The sequence below is a fragment of the Agelaius phoeniceus genome, chromosome 5, assembly GCF_051311805.1.
Source record: "Agelaius phoeniceus isolate bAgePho1 chromosome 5, bAgePho1.hap1, whole genome shotgun sequence".
In the NCBI taxonomy this organism is placed as follows: domain Eukaryota; kingdom Metazoa; phylum Chordata; class Aves; order Passeriformes; family Icteridae; genus Agelaius; species Agelaius phoeniceus.
In genome coordinates this window covers 25,968,504-25,990,326 of record NC_135269.1, presented here as the reverse complement: position 1 = coordinate 25,990,326, position 21,823 = coordinate 25,968,504, and the positions used below count along the sequence as shown (strand labels likewise).

The following is a 21,823-nucleotide window of genomic DNA, read 5'->3' as shown; positions in this document are numbered from 1 at the left end:
GGCAGAAATATTCTGGTACCAGAGGTCATCTTTGACCGCCCTTCTGTATGGCTGGCCTGGCTGTTCCCCTTACCTGTTGAGCATGTTGGACTGGTAAATCCTTTTCTCCTGGGTGTTGTAACAGCTGCTCTTGGGCTCAGGGATGAAGCTGTGTTCAGACAGCATATCAGAAGCAGCCGTGGTGATTATGGCTATTCCATCCCTTACTCTGGCAGGAAGACCGTAGTCCCATTCATCATATGAGACAGAGATGAGCCCAGTGGGGAACTCGGATGGCACTGTGTCTGTATCCCCTGCCACCAGGCTGGGCACGATCCACGTGTAACCATAGCCTGTCAGGCCCACTGAGTTGGCCACCTCAAAAATGTAGGTGGCCTCTTCCTTTGTGCAGTAGAGGAGGATAACAGGGCTTTGGAGCTTCTTGAGCTGGTTCTGGATCTTTGAGTCCCCATCGTCCAGGGACATGTCCAACAGAAGGACCTCCTCCAGTTCCCAGCCCACAAAGCTGTGCTCAATGGTACTGCGGATCTTGTTCACAAAGTCCTGGTAACCAGGGAAGTACGTAGTGACAATGGAGAAGATGTACCAGTCGTATTCTTCCATGATGTTGAGCATGACAGAAGCTTGCTGTTCTATTGATGGGCCAAACTGGAAGAACATGGATGACTCATCCTAGAATAGGAAGTCAGAGGAAGAGAGAAAAAAAGAAAACAAGAATATGTCAAAGGAAATAAACAGCATTCCTAGCCAATCCATTGAGCATAAAGGGGTAGGCACACAGTCAGAATCTTACTTCATGTCTTGGCCAGAGCTTAAAGATTTTTAACTTTTTAAAATTTAAGTGAAGCAAGTGAGAAGGAAGTAAAATCCTTTTTATGACCAGCTGTCCTTACTTTATTTTTAAAGGCAGGTTGCCAAAATTACTTAAAGGTTTCAACTGTTAGGCCTGATTCTAACAGACAGAGAACAAGTGGTACACAAGTGAGGACAGAAAAACAGAATATGCACAAAATATTTCATGAAATTAAGAGCTTTAATCGCAGGATTATCATAACCTTATATGTAGCATAAACAGGATCATGGCAGTTTTGATATGGATTTTTGGGACAGTCACTTTGATACTGAGTTTGGGACAGTCACTCTGGTTTCAGTATCCAGACTAAAGTACAAATAGAGTAGACAAAATCACTGGATACAAACAGCTCTGACAATCTCTACTGCTAGCTCCTCTCAAAGCGAGCAGCAGCACAGAGTTCTGTACAGTTCTTCTCAGTACAACTGTGAAGACTCAGTCTCAGAATAACATAAAATACATTAAAATAAAACAGAGATTTCTAAACTATGATGAGCTTTGTTGACACCATGTTTTAGAGAAATATCAGCTCAGTACATCTCTTGGTATTGCTCTCATATCCTTCTACCATACTAAGTTAATCTTCGCAAAAATTAGAACTTGTACCACTTTACAACCTTGAAGACTCCAAGGAGTTTTATACAGATCTCAGCTCTCCAATGGCATAGTGTAAATCTCTTCTTCTGTCCTGGGATTTCATCAGATATCAGGCTTTCAATTTATGACATCCAGAAAAATGCAAATCCCTACTTTTGCCCAATTCATGAAGGAAAAGAATAGAAAAAAGTAGTTGCCAAAATGCTCTCTTAGGGATATATCTTCTATCTTTTAAAAGCAATTTCAAACTCCTCCTGACTTCTATAGAGTAGGATTAGATCATAAAAGAAAAAATTAAAAAAACAAACCACCATAATTAAATTATATCTCTCTTTGTAGAGATTTCCATAATAATAACAAAGTTCTCCAAACCCAAACACTGCTTTAAGGAATGAGAACAGCCCAACCTTCTTTTAATAAGCCTGGAAAACTGGACCAGAGATACAAAAAGATTCACTCAGGAGTTTGAGACCTGGAAAACTGATTGTGCCTCAAGACATTACCTCAAGATAGTCACATTTAGAACAGCTCTCTACCAAATTGAGTCTCTTACAGCCTGGCAGGTAAAGCTGTTTCTTGGCAGGGATGTAGTTAATCAATCATCCATTCATCCTTTAGTCATGGTTTTGATTATCTGTAGCCATTTCCTATATTGACAAAATATGCTATAGCTCAGCAACTCCAGGAAAAATAAATAAATAAATAAATAAATAAATAAAGTCCTGATCCCATACCCAGCCTTAAGCTGCTTGTTTCTCTTTCCTGCGCTCCCCGTGGGTCACATCCTATACAAAATGCCTCTCTTATGAGGTTTGGTCATTAAACTCTGTTTGCTTCCTCCATATAGCTCACCACCCACATGTGAAAGTTCTCTTTGGGCTGCTCTTTGCTTAGTAGAAAAATAAATGTATGCAAAAAGAAAAAGGAAAAGATGACAGCAACAAACTGAAGACAAGTTTAAAAAAAAAAAGAAAACAACAAAACAGGAGCAGGAATTGGAGCTGTTCAATATATGGAAAATATCTCATATTTTTTATCACTGGAATTCACCCCCTTCTCTCTGAACTGTGCTCAGCAAAAGAACCTACTCTTCTAATAAAAATATACTTTATGTCTTTGAAGCTTATGCAGAAAATTAGAAAAGACAGAGGAAAAAAAAAATCAAACTATTGTCACAGCTTGTGCCAGAATTGGAAAAAATCCTGAACAAGCATCTCCAACACCCTTCATTGCACAGTGCCTTTGAAAGCCACTTGTAGCTTTCTCAAACTGAATGCTAGAGTGTGAAGACTCAGCCTCACCGCAACATGAAAAGACAAGACAGCTACACCAATGACTAGTATTTATTTTTATATTAAGCTCAACAAGAGCCTTTCTACACTTATGCATAAGAGCCTCTGAACTGACTGCAATTTTTCACCATTACTAGCAGAGAGTCCAAGGGCCTGGTTATTGAATTACAGGAGCATTTGACACACAGCATCTGGAAGTCTTGTCTGGTTGCTTTGTTTGGTGACAAATAGGGGACACTAGGTGGTAAATCCACTGCTATTTCAAGGCCACATACACACACTCTCAGGAGTTAAAGGCAGGATAGCAAGGTGCAGGAGGTAATGTCCTCCCAGTGATTTAAACAGGGTCAAGCTAAAATGCCTGCTGACAGTTCGTTCCACACGAGTGCACCGCCTAACTGTCGGAGGGAATTCAGCCCCAAAAGACTCAGGGAGAAAATTCAGAGCTCCTCACTAAAAAGAGTGTATGAACATCAAAAATCAATACACCAAATAGACAGCTTTATCACAACCCAGTGAAACAATTCCCCTCCACTGAGAAATGGAAGCACCCCACTTTACATCAAGCACAAGCCACTTGGCTGCACATGCAATAATTGCTCTTGAGCAACTGCTGGCACTTCTATTACAGAAGCTGCAAGAAGAGGCAACTTATATTCAAAATGAGAGCATTAAGGAGGTGCAAGCCAGTCAAGATTTTGTTTTGCCAAGATGGCTCTTGGCACTTAATCACCCCAATAGTTGGGCTAGCCAAATGCTCTTCATTCCCTGACCAACTCAGCGCTCAGAGAGGGGTGAAGAAGGAAGGACAGACAACAGTAGAGAAGAAAGTGTCCCTCTCATAATAAATCAGGAGAATTGCTGATAGAGTTGGATAGAAATCTCAGTCACTACCTTTTGAGGGGGACAAAAAGCAAACTAAAAAAAATTGTCCAAAAGCCTCAATTTTCTTCCCCACCTTGTTTTTGGGCATGCCTGATAAAAAGTCAAGGAAAAAGAGAAGGAGCTGAACTGATTCAGAACAGTGGGGCTATCAGAGTATGAATTTGACCTCACTGTAGCGCTACAGTGAAGGTTTTTTAATTAGGAGACAGATCTATGGTGGTTTTATCACTTTTACACACAAATACTCTACAGAATCATTATTGCTTTATTCCAGTCTAAAGCCAAAAAGGAGTATTTTACCCTTCCAGACATTACAGGTTTTTGCAGAACATTATAAGTTCCTATTTTTTCCTGAAGAAATTTCACATTTTCCACCTTCCTATTCTACCTTGAAACAGCCAAAATATGGTTCAGTATTGCCACTGGGAGACAGTTTTAACTTTGGGACAGGGATAGGTCAAGTTTTAATCAGAAGTCCCTTACATTGCACATCATCCAGGTGAAATACAATAATCCCCTGGCTATAGGAAAAAGCTTGTCTTCCTCCTACAGCCCTTTCACCTGCCAGCTCAGGCTTTCCATCCCTACCTGATGCAAGAGACAGCAAGATGCTGCAGGGTGTCCCTCACACAGTCTGAAAGAGCAGAGGCTCCATTACAGGATCTCAAAGCTTCCAGAGATCCCAGTACTCCCCCACTGTCACCCTACAAGGTCAGGGATCTGTAGTTTGCAGAGCTGAGCTGGAGGTGGAGCTGATCAATTGACACAGCCCCACTCCCCAGTTGACAGATGGCTTCCCACAGAAAATCTGCTCTGAGTTTACCAATGCTGGGACAAGTATTGCCTCCTCCTCCTGCACATTTAACCCTTCCAATAAGAAGGCTGGATTGCACACAGTGAAGGTACAAACACACTCACCATGAAGCCTCCTCTTGCAGACTGGTGGCTAGTGAGTTCCTAGGTGGATGGAAGACAGTTTACAGAGGTAGGACAGGGATTAGAGGACTATCACCAACACTTCTAAGTTCTTCAGACTTGCAGATAGGCCAGGTCTGACCCACACCTAAGTGAAGATGTGAGCCCTTGGCAAGGCTGCAGGTGACTCTCCCAGGAGCCCTCCTCCAGCTGCACCATTTGAAACCAATCACTGCCATTTAATGAGCCATTTACCTCAGATGTGGCAGGAGAGGTCCTCAGGGAGCTTTTCTCACAAGTTCCTTCCTAAAAGACACTCTAGATTCCCCAGATGAGCAAATACAATTACTGCCTTAAAAACAGGATCTTACAATCCAGAACAAAACTGCTTCTCAGCATGGGCCAGACTGGGGAACACCCTCAAAGCAGGGGAATGCAAGATCCCCAAAAAGTTGCAGGGGTCCACTCATGCTGAGGAGCTGGCCAGCCTTGCACTGAGCCATGGTATTGACTGCTGACCTGGCAGTGAGTGAGGAGATCAGCATGCTAGGCTCCCTCTGTGCAGCCCACCTGAATGGAATCTGGTTCTGTGCTCCACACACTGGTGGCTGGTCCATGAACACATTTTTGCTAGGGGTGGCAAGCTCCTTTAGCTTCAAAGTGCCAGACCCCACAAAGGCAAGATGTGTCAAATTATGCACAAGGAATTCGAGTAAGGAGCAAATCTAGAACACATGTTTGCTTCCAGGATTTTGAGAAATAGACCATGTCATTGCAAAATGCCCTACTCTGCTGTCTCCACACAGGTGCAGGACAAAACAATTTGTACTGCTAAGCTAGTAGCCCCTTTTTATTAGGCTTTTGGGAACATCTGTATATTTAACCCCATTTGCTGCTTCATTAGGCTTCCTGTGCAGCCAAACTGGGGTCTGCCCTTCCTCTCCAGCTCACAGAGGGGATCCTAACAGATCCTAATGACTCAGGCCACAATCACTTTCCAAATCCCTCCTCTCATATCCTGATTTAGAAGAAAAGCTGTTCATGTGTCTTTAGTACAGTCCTGATTTGCAAAATTACTCTATGACCAACAGCCAAACCACACAGGGCTGTTGTTTAGATTTCAGTCCTGTCTACCACACAATGTGGAGGGGGCAAAAAAGAGTGAGCAAGCACCAAATAACTTCTGGGAAAACACAGGCTTTCATTTGCCTACCTATGTATTTCTTTTCTTCAAAACTGAGACACTGCTGTGTACCTATTTGTCACAGTCCTGGTGGGATACTTGATTCACTGTGAGTTTTACTGCTCATGATGGAAAATGCCACTACAGTTCAACGCCTTATAATTTAGTTTCCTGTATGTCTGAGTGCCGTTTGTTATAACATATCTGACAGGAAATCAGGATCTTTGTTGCTTAAGTGTTCGTTTACTTCTGTTTATCTTACCACAAATCCATTACTGCCTCAGGCTAGCCTACAGTCAGGATTCCTCTGTCTGTTTGGTTTTTTCTCTCCAAATTTAATTTTTTTTATTTAGTTTTCAACAACTCAATACAATATAACTCTAGCTTTTATATTGCATGTTGTATCATGCTGTGTGAGTCCTTTCTTGAATGCTCACAGTAGGGACTATGAGAACACGGTGACACTACAGACCTAATATTATGTCCTCCTGGTGGAACTGGCATCTAAAACAGAATCTCTGCTTCTCACACACATATACACACTCACACTTCCACAAATACATTCATAGCAAAACCTACTCAATGTAAAGTTGGAGCACGTTGAATTGTGTCATCTCCTAATGACTCTGCCTAATTTATACTATTTGATAAGATTTAAAAACTTTCCTGTTTTACTGAAATAGGTTCCCTGGGTTACTAAAGATTTTGACTTGCATAGCACATGACCTCCTGCAATCCTTTTCCCACGTTCTGATTCACTGAGGAGTGGATCATTCTTAGTGAAAATCCTCCAAGCTGCCCTGGGAATGTGCTATCAGTGGGAAGTTCAAATTCCTTAGATGAACAAATGTGGTTTAAATAACCATATCATGTATCAGTTCCCCCCCTTGTTCTTGCAATAATTACTGAACACACTAGACTTACTTGACAGAAGGATATATAGCTCAGAGTTGATGGTTACAGGAATTGGTGGTGAGAGATAGCAAGAGACCCAGTCCAATGTCACCACTGATAGAAAGACAGGATACGCTGTGATAAATTAATTAGGAGAATGGCTGTTGACTCTCTAGGTCTTCTCTGGAAGCCACAATCTCTGATGGCTACTAATTGCAATGAAGAATATAGAACTGTTAGCACAGTTCAATTGTTACCCTGGTAAATGATAACAAATATACCAAATTCACATGTACAATGACATTACCTACACATAAAAGTTTCATCACAAACACAGATCCCAGTCATGGATTGGACTTTAATCTCTCTGTAGCAGTGGAAACAGGTCTGCTGCAGAGCCCTAACCCAGGGGCAACAGTCCAAGTGCTCCAGCACCAAGGAGTTCCTGAGAGCTGCGACAAAAAGGTCTCCAATTAAAGATGACTCAAGGGCTGAAAACAGCTAAGTGATTTCCACTTTCTACTAAAGGGTCTGCAGAAATTTGTTCAAAAGACTTTGCAACAGAGGAAACACAAGATAACCTAGATTCTATAATCTTGATCTTGGTGTTGTTCCACTCTTTACCACATGCAGTTAATAAAAAAAGATGAAAGAGTCAATCATACCAGAGCCATTGTCTGACATATACAATTCAGAGAAATTCAGTTGTTTGGCTGCAGAGAGGGTGAAAAATTTGTGACTTTTATAAACAATGACTGGTAAAAGCAGGCTAATATATGCTGGTATGTTATACCAGCTTCTTAAAACATCATGCATGGATACCAGCATTTTTCCACCGAGGAGAAACAGCAGTTAGCAAGCTGCCAGGATAAACAGTTTCCCACCAGGATTGTTACATTTCCATTTTCACCTCTGTAGGTGTGTATTTCCCTGTTAGATGAAAGCACATGGACAGATTAGAGCACTGGCTGCACTGAGCAGAGCCCACAGCCCAGGTGACATTATTCCATGGGGGCAATTCGGGCAGCCCAGGACCAGTTTCCCTGTCCCAACTCAGAGAAGCCCACCAGGCTGGCTTAATATCTTGACACTGCCAGCCCAAAACAAATGAATGTCAGACTGCCCCATTACTCATCCATCTGATTACATCATGGCGTTTGCCTGGCTCTTCTTTTCTGGCTGTCTTACCCTCCAGACTAAGGACTGAATTTTGACTGTAAGCTGAATGGGATGTCATTTGGTATAGCCTTATTAATCAAGAGCAGACATAAAACTATCCAGCACTTTTAAAAAAGTCCAGTCACAGTATTTGGCAAGATGTCATTGAATAAATTTCTCAAATCAACTATCCTGGGTGAAATACTATTTCTTTTTATCATTTCTAAATTAACTGCTCTTCCATTTCATAAAGTATACCTTTGGTCTCTTATTATGAGCAAACCTTCATATGAGCTGAAGCTCCAAAGGTTCACAGAGTCAATTTACATAAGTCCTGGAAGTTCAGCATTGCATCCAATGCCCCCTGAGCCTCTCAGGAGCTTAAGATCTCTTCTCACTATGGTCCAGCTGAGGACAGGTCAGAGTGTGTCTGTTAAGTGCCTCTATTCCTCTTCTCTCATAAAGTAGTGATAGCCCCTATCTCTCAAATTTTGCCTTGCTTATTTAATTTAATTATTAACCTTCTGCAGGCTAAGCTGTTAGTTGTTTTCTCTGTCCTAAGAGATGGCACCTGCAGTCTTAATGACGCCAAGGTCTAGTCAGCCTTTATGGGCATAGTGAATTTGGCTGTGCCTATGCTCAAAGATGGACAGCTGAAGTAAGGCAGACAGTTTAAAGTAATATTGTGCCAGGATTTAATCTTTTCTCACAGGCTGGTATTATTAAAGAGTTTAGATAATTTTTAACACATAGATATAACTTTCATACCCTTTGGATCAGGGTTGGCTTGCCTTAGAGTACACATGAGTGAGCAGCTGCATGCAAAGTCTGTGTAGATGTGCCCTCTGCTTTCCTTAAGGCAAGGAGCAATAAAAGGCTTCAGCCTCATCCATCCTGGACAGCAGTAAATGGGCAATTCTGTCACTTGAAGGAAAAAAAACCCACTCACTTAAACCAGGAGAGCTCTCTAGCACGTGGACAAAACCAAGAGCTGAAGTTTGACTAAATTACACAGACTCCAGATTTCCCATTACCTCATACCTGGCTGCCACTTCTCTAAGAGAGTCATAATTGATATTCTGAATATGTCCCAAAGGAAAAATAAATTAAAAAAAAAAAAAAAAGAAGAAAAAAAAGAGAGAGAGAGGGGGATAGAGACAGAGAGGGAGAGAGAGAGGGGTTGGCACCGGTCCTGCCCCACGCCCCGGTCCCAGCTCGGCAGCCAGGTTCCCTTGGCAGCAGCGCACACGAAATGCCGCTGTGGCCGCAAGCTCCCGACCGCCGGCATCCCGCCGGGAGGCACCGCACCGCCCGCCAGCGCTGTGGCACGGCCCGGCACGGCCCGGCCCGGCACGGCACGGCACGGCACGGCACGGCTCGGCACGGCACGGCACAGGAGCTGCGAAGACTGGGGCTGGGCGTCACTACCCCAAACCACAGCGCGGGGCTCATCCCCCGACAGCCTGCCGGGACTGCAGAGATGCTCGGGAAGGGGAGCGGGACTGAGGAAAAGAAGGGAGCCCACTCTTCTCCTCCCGAGCCTGGGAGTGAGCATTCACCATTTCACACTCACAGCTTTCTGGGACAGTGAGTATCCACAATTCCCTCCACCGCACCTTCCAGATCAGATTCCATCACTTTGGAAAGGGGGTGCTGCTTGCTCAGGGTACAATTCCTTGTTGCCTTGAGCTCTCCCAAACCTGACTCAGCTCACTTCAACCTGTGTTTTACAGCAAGGGCTGGAACAGGAGGAATGCCAAATCATTGCTCTGTATACCAGGCAAGAAGGCAGCTCTGTGTGGTTTTATTTTAAGAGGGATTTTACCCCCTGCCTTATACTTTCAGAACAGGATGAAATAATCTGGCCACAAAATGAAGAAACAGTACCCTGGTCCATTTTTTGTTTGGACATGCTGCTGGCAAGCAGCTGCCTCATTAGCACAGAATGTGTATGTCTGCACCAGGCAACAGGAGGCACAGAAACCATGCACTGGCCCTAAGGCATCTGTTCATCAGCACTGTGTGGAAGCTCCAGCTCGTGTCCTGTGGAGCTGCCAAATCAGGAGAGCTAACTAGTTCAAATCCCAGCCTGCACCATCCTGGTGACCCTTTTTCTGGTATTAGATCTAGCTGGGGACTCTCCAAGTCTGAGGAGAAGATGGATTCCTGACCCATTGGACCAGGCCTCTGGGTTAAGTCCCTGCTTTGGAAAGCTACTGTATCACTGAAGTGTGCTGTGAGAGTCCTTGGCTGAAACAACAAGGATTCCAATATGCTTGAGGACCCAATCCCCATTAGCGCTTGCTTTGGCCATAGTTAGTTACCTCTTGTGTTCCAGGACGAATGAAAACTGCACCTACCTTCTCTGCCCAGCTCTCCTTCCTGATCAACCAGTGAGGAGTGCCCCTGTTGGGAAGCTGCTGTCATGTCTGTCTTGCTTATCGAATTGATTCACAAAGTTTTAAATGATTATTGATTGTCCTCATCCCCAGTGGAAACTCTGAGACCAATTGAGTTATTTACACAGATTTTAGACAGGAAAGAAGCTCCCTTCTCAAATCTTCTTGAGCTTCCATCTATTAAGTCTTGAAAACTCAATAGGAGGTTTTCTACAGCTTTGCAGATAAAACTACTCACAAATACATGAAGTCTCCTGCATGCACAGATGTCCATCCAAACATATGCAGCATCTTCTGCCAAATCCACAGCTGCTGCATTATTTTTTTTCTATTATTTTTGTTTGGGATCATAGCTCTTCCATTTCTTTTCTTTGCCCTGATGATTAATATCTGTTTTTCACGGCTCTTGTTGTTATGAGACTGAGGCACAAATTGTGGCAAACTCCCTATCAATGGAACAGCCATTTCTGAACTCCGAGGAACTGGAAATTGTTCTTGGTAAAAGACTGGAGACCACAGGAGACTTGTAGAGCTAGAGTCTGAAATCATCCCCACTATTCCTGAAGTACTTAGAATTTACAGTTGTAACAGTGATTGGTGCTGTAAGGACCATTATATCCACTTCCATAATCTAAGCACATGAACATTTACACTCCTCTGGATTCGATGAAGAGGATCTGAAAGTGGGAATTGGACTCTCTGACTTTGCAATAAGGGTGATACAAGTTTCAGTTTTGTTTATTATTTTGCTTGGACGATGAAAGTCAAGAAGCCCATTTCCAGTCAGCTCAACTCTGTGCCGAAGCACACATAATTGAATTCAGGTTCTTTCTATACTTGCCTGCACATTAATATATATCTATATATTCCATATGCCCTTGACATAACTTGAAAGCAGCAGCATAATAAATAAGATACTTTTTGTACTTGAATTCAAATTTTTCTATCTATATTAGGCTTTGTACTTTTTTAAACAAAACCCGAGGCTGAGACTGAACTGCCATATCTTTTTCAAGATCACAAACGCACATGAGGCACTGAGATTTCTGTCGAGGATCGACACAGCAGAGAAAGGGAATGATAGAGCAGCAAGAGAATTTGCCTCTGCTGGTCATTAATAATAAGAGTAACAAAAGCATCTAAGAGAATAAAAGCCAGAGCGAGATGTGTTAGGTATAGAAATAGCTCTTTGACTGACTCAAAGGCAAAGCTGGTGCATCTTGTTTTCCTGCATCTCCTTGTCTGTCCTCTTTCTTAAGCACACGCTCTGCACGATGGAGGAGTGGGAAGGAGATGGAAGCATCAGCAGGGGCTACAGCAAGCAGGGGAGAAATGAGCTATTCAGTCTGAACACTGCCTGGCCTGGGCCTGTGACAGAAGATAAACAAATGACCATATGAGGGGAGAAAACAAAAGGTCCTGTCCAGCACTGCACTGGCTGCAAGGGAAGAACCATAGGCTGTGGTGTTTTGTCTTTCCTTCCACTTTGTATCACTCCAAGTCATCCTCTGTCTTCCTGCACTCCTGGTTTCTCACTGCACACAGGTGTGTGTCTATACAGACGTACACATGTCCATGTGTACAAAGGCAATCACTTGCAGGATGTCTCAAAACAGGCAAAGCATCTCATCTCCAGTATGGCAGCTGCACTCCAATGCAGGCTGGCAGCACCTGAATTGGCATCTGACAATGATCCCTATGAAATCAGGTGATGGTGCAGCCCAGACTTACTGAAGAGCAGTGTCTGCATCCCCACACATGCACTCAGAGCTAATTAAGCCTCTGGTTTGTGTTCTCAGGGAGAAGCCAGGGTTTACACAGGCTGCTTCACTACACAGTCCTGGCCACAGCCCAGAGGAAAATAGATGCCTTCAAATAATGGGTGAAAACACTCAAGATACAGTTTTAACAGACCTTATTCCTTCTGACAAAATACAGTCCTTCAGGACTCACCTTCCATGGAGGCAAGTAGTCGTGTAAATAATATACATCAAGAAAATCTGAGTTTAAAAAAAAAAAAATCAGAATTGTCTTGTAACAGTGTAACAGACATATTTTCTGAAAAATCCTTTTGCCAGAACTTTTTCTCCTGAGAAGCCTCAAAGGAAAAGAAAAACAATAATTATCTGCTGCTGTGAAATGCAACAGGTGCATCTTTGATTGGTCCATGTGAGTTATTTTTACTTAATGACCAATCACAGGTCGAGCTGTGTTAAGACTGATCAGTCACAATAATTTATTATCATTCTTTTCTACCCTTCTGATGAAATCCTTTCTCTCTCTTTAGTTTAGTTTTAACATATCATTTTCTTTTAATTTAATATATATCATAAAATAATAAATCAGCCTTCTGAAACATGAAGTAAGATTCTCATCTCTTCCCTCACCCTGAGACCCCTGCAAACAACACCACATTGTCTTTTCTTTAGGTAGGTCATAAGAGGGAATATTTGTCGGAAGGGTTTAGCCACAGGAAGGTTTATTTCAGGGTGCAGCTAAGCAATTCTGAAAGCTGATACAAAGACATCACTCTGGTCATCTAGCTTCAATTTTATTTTTTTTGCTAGTAGGAAGTGGTTTTTTCTCTTTTTTATATAAAACTTCTGAATATCTCCTCCTGAGAAGCACCGAGATGAAAAATTTTCCTTCAACAGTGGTGGCTAGTGCAAGGAGCTCAACCTTTTCATTATCTCAGTGCCTTCAGGATGTGTACATTCCTACACTAGGCATTTGTCTGCACTGCGTAGGAGCCTGCAGCAGTAGCTGTGCACCCTTTATCTCAGAGGACATTCACCTCTTCTGTGTGCTAAGAGTAGAAGGAGCAGAGTTGAAGAACGATGTACATTTATTATCTTGGTGTTGGTGCTCTCCAAGGCATGCAGCCTTGCAGACTGGGCAAGCTCAGTGAATGAAGCACACTGCATGGAAAGCATCAAGCCAGCGTTCTACAGCTCATTTGGTGTCCAACTGCTCCTGTTATGTCACCCAGCAGCTTCTAAGGGCTGACAGTAGATCTCTGTGCTTTTGCTCCTCAGGCTAATCCCACTATCTTCATAGTGCTATCATACTCTCTAAATGGAAGTGAAAATATGGTCAGGCTCCCTGTGCATTCTGCACTAGGCTATGGACAAACCTCTCTATTCATCAGAGGAAAAACATATCCTTTCCTCACTGGCCTTCCTACTAAATCTCTCTTTATACTGTAACTCTAGGATATCCAAGGAAGAAAAAGTAAGCAATACTTTTACATATTTTCATGCTTTACAATGTACATATTCCATTCCTATATAAAGTGCTGAGGATGCTAAATCAAGGGTCATGCATTCCCCTTGAGCTATCTTTGAGGGTTAGGGAGGGGCTGCACAGCCCACTGGTAATTTGTGTGTTTCATTGCTATGCATCAATTGTTGGGTCCCCAGGAGATTTTCATTTCAGTCCATAAGCACCAGCATGTCTGTTTCAACAGAAATTAATCATACAAGCCCTCCCAGTCTTGGACTCAGTCCTTCTCAGAGCAGTTTTCTTCCTTGCACAAGGTCAGTTGTGTATCTTGTACTTGGACAAAGAAAGTTCTCTGGGAACTCTGACAGCAGCATTTTAACAGGGTACTGTGATGCTGTGCAAGTTTACAGTCTAAACTTAACATGAGCAGCATTTCAGACAGAAGTGTCAGGAGGACTTTAAGCAGGCTGATCATAATCCTTCCTGCTGGGATATGGACATATCACCATTGATGGTGAATCTTGGTAGGGGATTTTTCAGGACTGCAAGTGGGCAACATCTTCCATCCTACAGCTTCTAGCAAACCCCACCTCCTCAGAGTTTATCAGTTATCTTGCAGTCTTTACAGACTCAAAAGGCAGATTATTGCCTCTTGAGGTGTCAAGAGCTTTTGCGACAGCTTCTGGGTTTCCCTGAAATGCCCTCTTCTAGGTATTGATTGAGCTAGGTATTACAACTGAAAAGATTTTCATTTAGCAAATTTTTCTTTGCACTCCTCACGGTGCAGAGGGAATACATTAAGTGAGATCCCTTTGCTCACCCATTTTTGCATAAGCTTGTTCTAAGTGCACTATGCAATTGCTTTAATTCCCCAGCAACAGCCTCTTCACATTTTCAGACCTCTCAAAACCATGTCTGTATTGTATAATGCCACATCCCTACCTCAGAAATGCCAGAGCTAACCTGAACAACCTAGAAAGACCCAGTTGTGTGCTATAAGGCACAGCAACAGCTTGCAGAAGTATTACCTTGGGTCCTTGAAGCTGCAGAGTGGTGTCAGTATAGTCCCTGAGCTAAATTTGTTATGATACAATTGTACCATTCTTCAAGGTAGCCTGTTGGGTGCTATCTGAAGGTTCACACATGATGCCATGTAGCAATGACCTTCTCAAGACCCACTCCCTTCCTGCAGTGTCTAGGCACCCCAATATCTCACAGTGCTTCCCACCACACCTGCCACAGCAAACTTACCCTTGCTGCCTGCTCCTCAGGCTCCCTTTGCACCCAGCACCTCAGCAGAGGTGTTTTCCTCTCCCAGGACCCAGGGAACAACTTTAACCTCCCTCCTTGGACCCTTCTCCTGCACGCTCAGCCCCAGAGGCTCCCTCCACACCAGCTCCCCTCCCACCCACTCGGCACAGGACAGTCGCAACCACGCTGGCACTGGGGCAGCAGGAGGTGAGGCCAAAAGGCCAGCAGACGGTGGGCTCGCATCCACTCGCATCCCGATTAAGGATCCAGCTTTGTTTCCATGGCAACGTGCAGAGCCACGGCAGCGCGGTCCCTTCCCGCAGCGGCCGCGCTCCGTGCCCGACGCCGCTCAATGCGCGGCCGGGGCTGCCGGCAGTGACCCTTCGTGCACCTTCCAAAGCCCGACAGATTAGGGCTCACACACTTCCCACCCACGATGTGCCAGCCAGAAAGAGGCAAATAAAGATGTGCCAACTAATAGTGACAGAAATAACACCTCCCATCGCAGCTGAGCTGTAAACCCCTTAGAACAGCATTACAGGGAAATAAACGCATTTTCTTTCCTAGAAGCCGGCAAGCATAAGCAGTGGAATGCAGTTCAGGGAATTAAAACAAGTTTGTTTTTTTTTTTTTCTATGTGCAGGTAGCACACAGCCAAACAGCCCACACTCCCCTCAATCTATGCCAAATGCTACTAACAAAGCACACCCAACTCCACCTTTCAGAGCCAGTGGTCCCACAGAGCACACCTTCCCATGGGACAGCACTAACACTCTCTCCAAACAAGGGCATCACCAGGCTGCTCTGCTTGGCCCCCACAGCAGGAAGGGAAAACACCAGAGAACAGTGGGGACACTGGGCCTGGGAGCTTGCACCCTCCTCAGCACCTCTCCAGGGGGAGGCAGGACATGGCCAGATGTTTCTTCAGGCCTTCTGCAGTCAGAAAATCTACTTTCCAGTTTAGAACTGAATCACAAGCAGGACTGCTCAAGATTTCTTTGCCATTTCTACAACATCTAAAGGGTTGTCTAATGAGAAATGGTTGGGAAAATTAATCCAAATTAACTTAAGTTGTGAGTTTAGCATGAATTCATTAAATCACATTAGCCTTGAATGGACACAGTTCTTCCAAATTAAAGCAACCCTTAGAAGAAAATTGAACTAAACTGAATTAAGGTCCTTTTAAATCCGAAGAGCAGAGTGCCTACATGGAGTTTGATATCATTAAGAAACAGCAGTCTGGGAGGGATGTCCCAGAGAGTTTTTCCATATTACTCTTTTCAGGAACCAATAATGCTCTCACTGGAAGGAAGTCATTTCTCTCACTTTCCCATGTGATTTGAAAGTTGCTGTGCTGATGACTTTCTGCTGAAGCCCTTTCTAGCCAGACAATATCTTCACCAGTAGCTCTTTACCTTGAAGAGCACTATTGCTGCCAGGGGTATTTTCGCCTCACTCGTTTTAGTGGAAAGCAGCGTTTTCTGTTTTCTCAGACTGCGTTTTGCCAGGTTAGGTAAGCTAGACTCTCTTACTCTCCTCCTGTAAAATGTGTGCTTCCCTCTCTCTACCAACCAGATACTTTTCTGGCTCCACTTTGCTTTAATTGGAATAACTGGAATTATACACAGAATTATACACAGAGGAAATTACAGTAGAGACTTTTACAATGATACTGACACGTCCCTGCCTTGGCAGGGAATATCCTGCCTGGCACCTAGGAATATAATTGCCTTTTATGCTGATGTCTCATATTGAAGAGTCAGTTATCACATCAGTAAATAATACTCCCACTTTTTCTCTTTTTCATTTGTTTATAACTAGTAATCCTATTGTTTCTAGGATGAATTAGCAGGAGTAATAAAGAATCTTTCCATATAGACTAGCAGACTGTGCAAAGTCATCCAGACCAGTTAGAAGCAATAGAAATATGTTAGTGTTGCGCTCTCCAAAAAATTTCTGCTGCTCAAGTCCTTAAGATCTAGTGTGGGTCCTACCCAAAGCAGGGCTCCAAAACAGGCACTGTAGTCACATGTCTATCTGCATGGTCCTGACTTCACACTGGTGCATTTCAGCCTACTTCTACATTGTGGTCCTCCAGAATGTCCAGTTCTTCCTGTTTGTTCCCTGTTACACTCTGTGTTGATCACACTACACTAGTTACTCCAACGTGTGCACAAATGTCCTTATGAACACAATCTCTCACACTTCTACACCACAAACCAGAGCCAAACATTTGGAAACTTTTGCAATTCTGTCGTTTAGAAAGTTTCAGTTTAGCCACACTACATCTTTCTGAGATGGAAAGAGGGAGCTGGGGAGACAGGTTGGAAACAGGTAATTAATGGAAGTGAGAAAATCGGGTCTCCCATTCAGACAAACACTACCCATTGAAGGACACAAGCACATTTGCAGTGTCACATGAATACAGACAGCTAAAAAAGAAACAGTCTTCATATAATAAATGTCCAATCTTTCCTTTTACTGCGGGAAATCATTGCACTGATCAGCAGAAAGAGGCAAAGAGGAAAATTATTAGGTTATGATTCAACATTCCATTATTGCCATTCAAGATGGTGTTTACCAAGGACTAGGTTACTTTGCAGAAAAATACAACTTTTGTCCTGGTAATTTAGGCCCTTTAAAAATATTAATTCACTTTTTTTAATGCAAAATTACTTAAGCCTAGCTTGTCTGTGTTTGTTTGCTGTCAGTGCTCCCATATAGGAGTTTTATCTGCATATTCATGTATGGAAATTTGCAAAAACTTGCAGAAGTGTACATCTACCACGTTCATATGCAAGTATTCAAGACAGAAGTGCTTGTGTGCTCATTCAACAAGGGAATAGAAACAATACCAAATAGATCTCTCTGACCAACCATAATTAAGTAAAGCAGCCTGTATCAATCCATAGAGTAAATATTTTCCAAGAAGTTCACTAAGTAAATTCAAATAAATTTGAGGAAATTATGATCTGCACAATTGATATTCCATGAGCAGAAAAAGCAGCTAAATTCACTGAATAAATTACATGTTGTGAATTAGTCCCCCAGATCAGCAATTACTATGGCTGGATTACTAGAATTAATGGATAATTTAGCATCAATAATACTACTTTATTTTATAGGTACTGCTCAACATCAATTAAAAGACAGATTTTTGTTTCATTTTCATTGTTTGGCTTTTCTTTCATTTTTTTTTTTTTTTTGTGGGTTTAGGGGGTTGGTTTGGCTCAGATTTGGTTTGGTTTATCTCTATATTTTACGGAGGAGGAAAATAAAGAAACAACCTTTCTGGTGTCAGTGTGTGTCAAAGTTCCCTGTGTGCACCAGCTCAGTAGACTGGAGGAAATACAACCCACATCCCTGAATAGGCAGCTAGATCCTCCTTCCAGCAACAGCAGAAGACCTAGTCAGGACATGATCCCTCACACACAACCCTTGTCCCTCTGTATGAGAAGATGGCTGCATTTGAGATGCAGGAAGAGCAGGGATTCTGTTAGCTTAAAGCAACAGGCAACAGTTCCTGTTTGAAAGTGTCTCACTACATTTAATGGACTAGTGAGCACTAGATTTGCTCTTTTAGAACACGTCCTTTAGGAAAATCCATTATTAATTGTGATCTCTTCTGTAGTGCCCCTGAACTATGATGCTCAGCAAACACTGCTCCACTGCTCCAGGGTAAATTAGTTAATTTATCAACTAGAAATTATATTAAAATCAGTCTGTTACCAGGAAATAATTTGGGAAGCAAGCTGCAGGGTCTCCCGCTGAAACACCTTGTTCAGCACCACACACAGAGCTGCTGCAGGAACAACAGCAAACGCTGCTGCAGGAAGGCAAAGGGTTTAGGAAGGCAAAGGGTTTAGGAAGTCTGAGCTGCCCACTGCCTCCTGGGGGACTTTCCTGGAGCAGGGGTGAGAAACCGGCCCAAGTCAGGCCAAGTGGGAGGGCAGCTGCAAGGAGCCTTCTCTTGTGATGCGCCTGGGATGGTAACTAAGAAAATAATTTTGTGCTGCAAAAATCATCAGTTTGGCACCTCGCGCCAGCCTCAGAATTATTCTGGTTAAAATGAACAAGGCAATTTCCTGGTAACTTCACTAAGCCCTCCCAGTGCTGATGTAAAGCCACGGGTTAGTGCTCGTCCATCGCTCCTTTCCCCAGGTGCTGTGCTGCTGCCACACGCGAGATTAACAAGGAGGTTATATTTAAACTTCCAAGAGGAGCTGCTGTGCGATTATGGGTCTATTTAAAATCCTCCGGGCAGCTGCAGTACATAATAACAAGTCAGCGGGAGGGAGGGAGGGAGGGAGGGAGAGAGAGAGAGAGTGGAAGGAGAAGAGGGAAAGGAGGGGGGTCAGGAAAACATCACGGATTGTCCCTGAAAAATGGGTTGCCAGAAATGGCAGGGGGTGCAGCCACGCTAAAATGCCCCCTGCGGGGAGCGAAAGGGAGAGGGGGACACGCCGGAGAGGCGGCAGCGGCCGAGGAGAGCACTGACAGCGGCAGGGGGATTGGAGAGACCGGCATGGAAAGCTGCCAGCCCCGAAACCTCACTGCCTCGGGCAAGGACGTCATTCCCTTAAACCCACTCCGCTGGCTCCGGAGGGCTCTGTCACACGCCACTGGGTGCCCGTCCAGGCTTCCTCAGATCACAGGCGTTTGAATGAGTAAATTGCTATTATTAGACTTCTCCTGCCTGCCCACACACACACCTCAGCCTCAGGCCAGCATAAAACTACCCCCAAGAAAAACACCACTTTTACCTACTCCAAAGGGCTTTTACCCAGTCGTGTTCTGCTGCAGCACCTGGAAATGTGTTCCCCTGCCAAAATTGCAACTAAAGGAGGAGTGCTTCCTCATGACACCAGAGCAGGGACTCAGCTCTTCTTGCCTCATCATAAATCACATTTTCTGGGTTTTCTTCCCCAACCCTCTCACCAGCTGACTCCACTATCTTGTGTGATCAGGGAATGGGCAAAATGGGCTAAGGCCCCCAGGTGATCACTGGCACACATTCTCAGCTTGCAGTGATACCAGAGCTCAGAGACATCATGCCTGGTGAGGTCCCACAGGTGGACATGGGGCAGGTGGGATGGCAGCAGCAGCGGCCAGGCAGATGAGTGAGAACCATGCACAGCACTGTAAGAGGCTGTGCTGGTGGCACCAGCCCTGAACTGAGGAAAGGGGCCCTCGGCGCTCCGTATCACTGAAGGATGAAGACTAATTCATTCCTCATTGCAGGGGTGAGACCTTTGAGCCACAGGTGTGTTTCAGATAAGTTCCACACCATCACACAGTTTCACGTCTAATGATTTCCCTTTGGTGGTAACACAGCCTCCTGCCTGCCTTCTCCTGAGCAGCTGAATTTCCATGTCCTTTCAAAGACTTGCTGCAATCCAGCCAAGATGACTGCATTTCATTGCTGACTGGAGCCTTTGCGATGCAGTCTGTAAAACACTTTGGGAGCTTTCCAGAGGAAAGAGGCTCGAGAAACATCACTCAAAGCAGTCCACACACATTCACTGACTCTGTCCTATGTGACCCTTTCCTACTCTTCTTTCTTCCCCATCCTCCCATCACTACACAAGCATTTTCAGTACTGGAGGTTGTTGGTATCAGGCAGGGAAAGAGTGTCTCTCCAGAATGAGATTTGCCTCAATTTCCATCAGCAACACAGAAGAAGGGAAAAAAATGTCCAAATTAAGCTGCTTGATTACTGAAATTAATCTTGTCACTTAGCATCCCTGTTCCACAGAATGGGGCCTTTGATTAGCCTCCTTGTTTCAGAATATTACAAGCAGACGTTTATTAAGCAGAAGGCAATTCCTCTGCAGGGGGAGAGGGGCAGCTGATTCCAAAAGGAAGGCTGCTCTCTGGATAAGAGATGCCCACAGCTTTGCCTGCATCCCTGGCAAGCGAGGAGATGCCGCTCTGACAACACAGCCACGGCCCCCAAGGATTCTCCAAGATCCTCTCACCAACATATGACTAAGGACCATCCTGTTATTACTGTCATAGGCTTGGTATTTATAAGGCTGACAGCTCTTGCAGCAAGTTATCTCTTGTTATTACCATCACCCTGAGAGCCCTCAAAGGTTGTGAGGTGCTGTGTCCCCCTGTCTGGCTCCCTCAGGGTGCTCAGGAAACACAGAAGGATGGGGAGCGTTCCCCAGGGCAGCCAGTGGAGCAGTGGACCTGCACGAGGGACCTTCAACTCCCACACTTCCCTCTCTGCTTCCTCTCCACCTCCAGGCAGCATCGCCAAACATAGGGCGGTGACTCTGCGTGACTGTGACCGTGCTGTCACAGGCAGCTTTGTGCTTTTCCACTCCACAGGGCACGTGCTCAGCAGCCAGCACCTCACTGTAGGCATGGCCTGCCCTTGCTGAGCTGATGCAGCGTGCCCTTCTGGCTGGGATGGCAGAAGGGAGAGCTCCAGGAGACCGGTGGGGGGACCCATGGATGCTCTTGCAGTTCCCTGGGAATTTAAGATTGACACACCTTAATACAGGCTCCCAGGAGGTGACATCCAGGAGGAGCTCCAGGGCCCAAAACTGGCACAGCTGGTACAGAAGAGGGATGAGAAAGGGTAGAAGGTTGCCTCTCGTGGCTTGTTCTGACTCTGCCTCCACCAACCAAAAGGTTTTTGGACATTGTTACTGGCATAGGGATATACTTAGCAGCATTCCAGCAAATTACTGACAAATTTTAAGTAGGGTAAACTGATTTCTGGGTTTCAAGCTACACTGATCAAAGTCCGCCAGCACTGAAAGGTTGTAAAATCAAAGATCAACCTTTATGCTACCTTCCTTTCCATTTCTGTGCAAGGGATGTTTCTGGTATTGCAGACCTAATGATCCCAGTATTACTATTAAAATTGCTGTATTGCAGCCTCCATCCTGCAGCCAGTGCTCCATCCTGCAGGAGAAACACAGATCAGAAGGAACAAGAGGTTGAGGCCTGCATAAGCTTTATGTAATTTTTTTTACAAGCTGTTGTTCTGAAGGATGGCAAAACTTGGCTGTTTTCTAACCACTCTCACCAGAGGGCCTCAAACTACTTTCCAAACATTAGCTAAACAATTTTCACAGTAGCCCAAATCCTGCAAGGACCTGCTTGCACTGACCAAGTCAACCTTGCCCAGCCTATGAGAAGGTATCATTATCTTCTCTGT

General features: G+C 44.3%; 1 protein-coding gene across 4 annotated transcripts in view; it reads right to left on the bottom strand.

The window, feature by feature from the left end:
* GRIN2B (glutamate ionotropic receptor NMDA type subunit 2B) overlaps window positions 1–21,823 on the bottom strand; it is a 226,036-nt gene that overhangs the window by 137,922 nt on the left and 66,291 nt on the right. For all 4 annotated transcript variants that reach the window (XM_077178663.1, XM_077178664.1, XM_077178665.1 and 1 more), the window contains one exon: window positions 74–672. In XM_077178663.1, the coding sequence (XP_077034778.1) occupies window positions 74–672 (599 nt within the window). The remainder of the gene's footprint in view (window positions 1–73; window positions 673–21,823) is intronic.